We start from the raw sequence: 7,123 nt of genomic DNA, 5'->3' as shown, positions 1-7,123 counted from the left end.
TTTGATAAAAGTAAAAATAACCTAAACCTTAGATAAAGTTTTTGAATAAATAAATCAAGAACTGTAATGAAATCAGATAAGATCAGGTGCTCCGGCACTCCGTGTGACATACCTTGCTCGGCTACACTATAGACGGGTTAGAAGTGTTACACATGTAATCTTCTGCCACTCCAAAATGAAGGCTTCCAAGGCTCCAGAGAGTTACATGGCTTGCCCCATGCAACAGTACATGGGTCGTGTAAATTGCCCCAACTCATACTCCAATGCAACTCTAACTCTCTTTTACTCACTCAGAAAGACTTCTAAGGCCTCCAGGACTCTAAATTGAGGATTTTTATGTCAGATATAAATACAAGAAGTCAGAAATAAGCTAGGTATTGCATCTTTTACATTCCAACTTAGATTTTCAATGATTTGGAGAGATTTGCACAAGATTTTTAGGAGATATTTATAGTCGAAGTTCCAAAAGTTCAAAACTGCAGAATCTCCTATATGGGTTACTTTGTTATATTTCTTTAGATGTTTTTTCATTGTTATTTTATTTTTATTTTGATTATTAAACTTACTATGGGTGAGTAGTTTTCTTAATTATAGGATTAGGGATATAACACTTTCAATTTCGTTATGGATTTACATTGATTTTATTTAATAAATTTGGAGATTTATTCTTTGATTCAGTTTCTTGTAATCTTAATACATGCTACATGTAGAGTTTCACTTAGTTACAATTTTAGATATTAATTGAAGGACTGAAAGGTAAATATTAATATTGAAAAATTAATGTATTAAACTTAGGTTTTTAACCTAGAGATAGCTGAGATTCTATGTGAGATCATAATTAATCAAAGAGTTTAAAGGGTCTTAATTAAGATTAATCGCTACAAAAGTAGGGTTCAAATTAATTAAGATACACTTTGAGTATCTTAAGAGTGGACTTAAGATAGCTCAGGATTAATTTCTTTCAAAGTAAGAACTTTTCAATTTATTGAATTAATGAGATTAGATTTGTAATAGATTGAAGTGTAAGCCAATAATTCTAGAATTGCTTTTATTAATTGATTACCTTAGTTAAATTGTTTAACCTTCCTTTTTTTTCAATAGTTTAGAATAACTTAATTTAGATTCTTATCACTATAATTGATAGTCTAGATAATTATAATCGCTGTTTAGTTTAATACTAAGTTTCTCATGGGAATGATAATAATACTATATTACTTATTAATGATCTGTGTATTTACAAGATTTTGCATAATAAGAAGAGTAATTGAAAATTTAATTAAAAAAGAATTGATTTTAGGGATATATAATATGATAAGTATAGTTTTGTATTGTTTGAATTTGTAAACTTAAGAAAATTTTAAAATTCTTAAAAAATTGTATGAAAAAAGTATTTTGGATTTTAATAATTGAGATAAAATTTTTATAGTTTAAATTTAAAAATATTTAGATAAAAATCAATATTTAACGTGATAAATTAATTTACTTATCTGACACATTCTTATAAAATATCTTTTAAGACTTAGTTTAATAAATATATATCGATAAAAATGTTTTCATTAATTTATTTTAGTGGTGTCCTGATAACGAATTCTGTGAATCTTTCATGCAATATTTCAAATTATATCAAGAAAGTGTGGAGTGAAAATAGAAGATATGAAAAATAGAATATAGGTATTTTTGACATCACACTAACCCATTAAAATGATGGGAAGGAATAAAAAGATTAAACAGTTTTATTTTAAAAATATATGAGATATTTTAATTAAATTTTAAAATTTTAAGTATAACATAATTTATAAATATTATATTTAATACTACTCTCGTCGTCTCATAAAAATTCATATACATTAAAAAAATGTAGTTAATTGTAATTAAAAATGCCCACCTGCTGTCCTGCGTGCATCATTCACAGACTGCACTAGTTAGAAAGAGCCAAATTGCAAAATATGGTCCCTCTTCCATTATCAACTCTCTCTTTCTTAACTCTCTGTTCATCTTCTGCTATTAGTTTTCACTTTTCACCCATAGCTGAAATTTGTTCTTCAAAGCATTGGAGAGGAACCTCAACAAGCATACTTCGTCTTCTTTCTTGGATTTTCTTTAGCTAGCTCTCTCTCTCTCTCATTTTGTCTCTTTCTTCAGGTCTCTCTCTCTCTCTCTCTCTCTCTCTCTCTGTTTTATCTGTTTAGAAAGTTGAAATTTTGTTATGGCAAAGGACGTTTCAACTTTTTTTTTTTTTAAATTTTTATTCTTTAATGGGTTGATTTGAATGAGTTTGTTATTGTTGATTGTTTTCTAGGGTTTTCGTTTGTGTTTTTGACTATTTGATCGTTTCAACACTTGGATTAGTACAACTGGCCTTTTCTATGACTTGAAACCTTAAAGTTAAAAAAAAAAAAGGTGTGATTTGAGGTGGGTTAATTGATTTTCACTGCAAATTAATTTTATTTTTATTTTATTTTTGGTGATTTAGCTGAAAAAGTCATGCTTGGCCTATGTAAGAGTTGAATTTGGCTACATTTCAATCAGAATGTTTCTTGTATGACTGCTATATGATTCAATCTCAGATGGGTAGGGTGCAGTAATTTTGCATAATAAGTTGTGCTTGGACATTGGATCAAGTATTGGATTTAGGTTGAATTCTTCATCAGGTCTTTGATCTAATTTTCTTTTTCTTTTGTCATTTTATCAAATTTGAAGGCTTTCAAAGGATGATCCAAGATGTATGACTATTGATTGCGGCTGTTTGCTTGATTATTTCTGGTTTTGCTTGCAAGTCCACGGAGGATATTGTCTAGAATTTCCAATTCAATATCTTGGATTATCTTTGAAGTTACTCTCATGATTTGTTTCATGATTGATACTTGAGAAGCTATTAGTTTAATTGAAGATATAGTTAGTTGGTGTTATTGTGGAAGTAATGGAGCAAAAAGAGGGAGAGAGCTGGAGGGAATTGGTAAGAAAGATGCTTCCTCCAGGTGCTTCTCTTCCTGAGGATGATACTAAACTTGATTACTCCATAGCTATAGAGTATCAAGGTCCTCCGGTCCCTTACAAGGTTCCTAAAGTTGAACCTCTTGACGTAAGTTCTCATGCAATCCCAACTGCAGAACAACTTTCAGAGTCGCAAAGATCAGCTGAAAATGTTAGTCCTCCAATAATTGAACCAATACCTTTGCCCGTGTCTTGTATAGCTGGTGTCACAAGCTCACCCATTCAAAGCCCCAGAGTATCAGCAAGCTCGGAGTCAGAGGTGTCTGTGTTGCAAAACCCAGATTTTTCTTCTGCTTCAGCTTCAGCTTCACCAGGCTCAGTCCATATTCCTTCTAATCATCCTCCAAAACAAGTGATCAATGAAGGGAAGAGAATACCAGTTGTTACATTTAATACTGTTGATAGATCTGAGAAGAAAGATATTGATGTGGAGAAGCCATTTTCTCCTGAGTATGTTGGGGTTTCCAAAGGAAAGATGAAGAAAAAGAGTAGATTCTGTTACAGGTGTGGAAAAGGTAAGTGGGAAACCAAAGAATCATGCGTGGTTTGTGATGCTAAGTATTGTAGCAATTGCGTACTGAGGGCTATGGGATCAATGCCTGAAGGCCGTAAATGTGTGACTTGCATTGGGGAAGCAATTGATGAATCAAAGCGGTCCAAGTTAGGTAAACATTCCAGGGTCTTATCTCGATTGCTCAGTGCTTTGGAAGTTAAGCAGATAATGAAAGCAGAGAAAGAGTGCTCTGCTAATCAACTTCGACCAGAGCAACTAATTGTCAATGGATTCCCTTTGAAGCCAGAAGAGATGGCAGAATTACTTGGATGCCCATTACCTCCACGAAAACTGAAGCCAGGTAGATATTGGTATGATAAGGAATCTGGTCTCTGGGGAAAGGTATGTTAAGTGTTGTTGAACTGCATTGTTTGGAATTATTAACATTTCTTCTGGATTACTTTTGGCAGAAATTGTTCTAACATCTCAACTTGTTGATTTTACAGGAGGGGGAAAGGCCAGATAGAATCATAAGTTCAAACTTAAATTTTACAGGAAAACTCAGTCCAGGTGCAAGCAGTGGGAACACTGAAGTTTATATTAATGGCCGGGAAATTACCAAACTTGAACTGAGGGTGCTAAAAGTAAGTCCACTTATTTTTGGTAAGGTATCATCTTATTTTGTTATTTCTAGTTCTTTCATGTGTTGCAAATGGCAACATTAGGTTTGTTGCTACATAAATGAAGTAAAACAGATACTATCTTGTTCAAAGGCTCACCCCTTATCTTATCTATTTACTAATGCCTAGACTCATTTGTGGTGTTCGTCAATACTCATATGTAATACTCAATGTATGTTTCTGTGTTAACCTGTGGGGTATACTGGATTTAAAAGGATGTATGATGTTCAGTCAATATATTAATAGAAGGCTTTATTTCACCCTTCCATTGACCTTTTTTTTTTCTTTTTTTTTTTTTTAGAATTATGCAATTATAGTTCAATAGTTGACTGCAAATGGATGTGAGGAAACCCTAAGTTTCTTTTGTATGAATTTCCCATTGGCTATTGAATAAATTGGATTTGTACTGTTGTTCAGTGTTAGTCTTTTAGTGATATTATCAACTGCTCTCAGCTTTAGCTGTGCTGGCAAGATACATAGCTGAGTTGGGTAGGTTGTCATTTGAAATTATAATAATGGAAACCAAAAGAGCTGAATTTATTTGTGGTCTTTTTTTCTTCTTTCTTTTTATAGGAAGTGGATGTGCTGGAATGAGAATGTCTTATGATTTCATATAATCCTTTTTATTTTTTTTCATTCTCTTACAAAGCAATAAGGGAAGCAGTTCTAAAATTTCCGCCTCTGGCAATGAAATGAAGACTTAAGTGTTTATATGTTATTTTCTTTCGGCACTGAAGTTGCAACATGCAGCAAAACATTTATTGATGCAAAAATTATGTGTAGATCAAATAATGATTTGGGCAAAGCAGCTAAGGGTGCAATGAGCCAAACTGTTGGAAAGCGTGAGAAATTTGGTACAAAACTACAAATGGTTAAAGAGTTGAAAGGGTAGCTGTGGAAAATTCATGAATAAAGCGAATAACCTAGATGGCAACCTAATCTACGTCGTATTTGAGAGAAGGATCAAGCCACCCCTTCTCCCCTAGCACATGCACACTTTTGCATTTGCTCGCACTCGCGAAAGAGCCAGAACAGAAGAGTAAATGGGCAACTATCTTTGAAATTATATTGTTAAAAGCACTAATTGAAACAGGTGGGATTCCTTTGGAGTGATTCCTTTTCAACCATAGCCCTTCTCTGTTCAGGATGAGCTAGGATACCTTTTCTGTTCTTTTGCAGAAGAGAAAGCAAGAACAAAAGACCTGTAGGAAGGAGACAGGACTTTAAAGTAAAGAATTTGATTGATGGGTTGAATTGTACAAGAACATGTCCCTTATCTCAAAGTAATAGGAAGGTCAGCATTGGAATCAGAAGCAGCGGGAGTATCAGGCAGTAATGAATAAGATTCAATGGGAAGGGAAAGAGGGCTTAAGTTCCAAAGACTTGTGGAGTGTGGAGTGGAGCTTAGTGCACAAATCACAGGTATGCACCTAATTGAAGTTAGGTGCACATCCTTGAAATAAAATGTATGATATTTTTCTATGAGAATTTTATATCATATAATAAGGTTAAATGTATCATTATCTTAAATTTTTTATTCTAAACCTGCAAAACATGCCCACTAATGTAGCAATGATAAGAAAAAGTATTATCAAACAATACTTTACCATCATGTATAAGAAGCAATGCAATGTTTACAATTGTCGTCTTATTTGCGATATTTCTAAAAGGATGAAGCATTTTTTGCAATTGACAGATGAAGAGTCATATAATTAATTGTTATTTTATTAACATTTTGTTTCTAAAGGTTATATCCCCTTTCAATGTTAGCGGTCTTTGGTGCACTTTGATCTTCTAACTTTTTAGCCTTGTGACAATCTAAGGAAATAATTGGATGTAACCAGCTTTTGAAATTCAACAATGTAGAAAGAGATGATTCTCCTTAATTTCAATTAATCTGTACATGGGTATATATATACAATTGATTCCTATAATTGTGTTATACTTATTAGGAAGAAATCCTAAATAAGAAATCCCAAATAGGAATACAGAATACAGAATATACAAAGAAATAATATAGTGATTGACCTCTTGTCAACCTTAGATCCAGCCTAGTCAGCATCTAAAAAACATTCAACATTCAAATGCCCATGATTACCACATAACAAATCTCTTCCTGGAGCACTCTTCAGATAATACAAGATTTGTCCCAAGGCTTCCTAATGAGCAACAGTTGGGGAAGATATAAACTAACTTACCACACTAACGGCATAAGCAATGTCAGGACGAGTGACTGTATGGTAGTTCAATTTTCCTACCAATTTCCTGTATCTCTCTGGATCTTCAAACAACTCACTATCCCCTGCTAACAGTTGTAAATTTGGAGTCATTGGTGCACTACAAGGCTTAGCACCTAATTTTCCTGTTTCTGTTAATAAATCGAGGATATATTTTCTTTGAGACAAGAAAATATCCTTCTTACTTCTCATAACTTCAATACCTAAAAAATACTTTAACAATCCCAAGTCTTTGGTCCGAAACTGGGTTGGGAGGAAGGTTTTAAGAGATGAAATACCTGTAGAGTCACTCCCAATGATGATAATGTCATCCACATAGACTATCAGGAGAATTAGACCAGCCTCAAATTGCCTATAAAATACTGAGTGATCACACTTACTCTTTTGCATACCAAATTCCTGTATTGCTTCACTGAATCTCTCAAACCAGGTCCTAGAATTTTGTTTCAAGACATAAAGAGACATCCGAAACCTACAAACTTTATCCAACTCCCCCTGAGCAACAAACCCAGGTGGTTGTTCCATATACACCTCCTCCTGAAGATCACCATGAAGGAAAGCATTCTTGATATCTAATTGGTGCAGGGGCCAATCATATGTAGCTGCTAAAGAGATAAACAAGCGAACAGAAGTAAGTTTAGCTACAGGAGAAAAAGTGTCAGAGTAATCAACCCCATATGTCTGAGCATATCCTTTTGTTACAAGGCGTGTTTTTAAAC

The 7,123-nt window shown here is 33.4% G+C and overlaps 1 protein-coding gene across 3 annotated transcripts; it reads left to right on the top strand.

Annotated features, from left to right (window-relative positions):
* The first annotated feature begins 1,872 nt into the window (after positions 1–1,872).
* Positions 1,873–5,593, top strand: LOC131177723 (extra-large guanine nucleotide-binding protein 3-like). Of its 3 annotated transcripts, XM_058142822.1 has the most exons (4): positions 1,873–2,142; positions 2,701–3,889; positions 3,994–4,131; positions 4,951–5,593. In XM_058142822.1, exons 2-4 carry the CDS (start codon positions 2,921–2,923, stop codon positions 4,957–4,959), a joined length of 1,116 nt encoding a protein of 371 aa, XP_057998805.1. In that variant the 5' UTR covers positions 1,873–2,142; positions 2,701–2,920; the 3' UTR covers positions 4,960–5,593. The 3 variants fall into 3 exon arrangements, with proteins under 3 accessions (XP_057998805.1, XP_057998804.1, XP_057998806.1); XM_058142821.1 differs by lacking the exon at positions 4,951–5,593 and having other exon boundaries at positions 3,994–4,338; XM_058142823.1 differs by lacking the exons at positions 1,873–2,142; positions 4,951–5,593 and having other exon boundaries at positions 2,909–3,889; positions 3,994–4,341.
* Positions 5,594–7,123: the final 1,530 nt, after the last annotated feature.

This window comes from Hevea brasiliensis, unplaced genomic scaffold (assembly GCF_030052815.1).
Source record: "Hevea brasiliensis isolate MT/VB/25A 57/8 unplaced genomic scaffold, ASM3005281v1 Scaf73, whole genome shotgun sequence".
NCBI classification, from domain to species: Eukaryota; Viridiplantae; Streptophyta; class Magnoliopsida; order Malpighiales; family Euphorbiaceae; genus Hevea; species Hevea brasiliensis.
This window is presented reverse-complemented; position numbering and strand designations above follow the sequence as displayed.

Coding starts and splice junctions, on each gene's coding strand:
- LOC131177723 (XM_058142823.1), top strand. CDS start 2,921: ATGGAGCAAAAAGAGGGAGAGAGCTGGAGGGAATTGGTAAGAAAGATG. Junction 3,890..3,993: donor AATCTGGTCTCTGGGGAAAG/GTATGTTAAGTG, acceptor TTGATTTTACAG/GAGGGGGAAAGGCCAGATAG.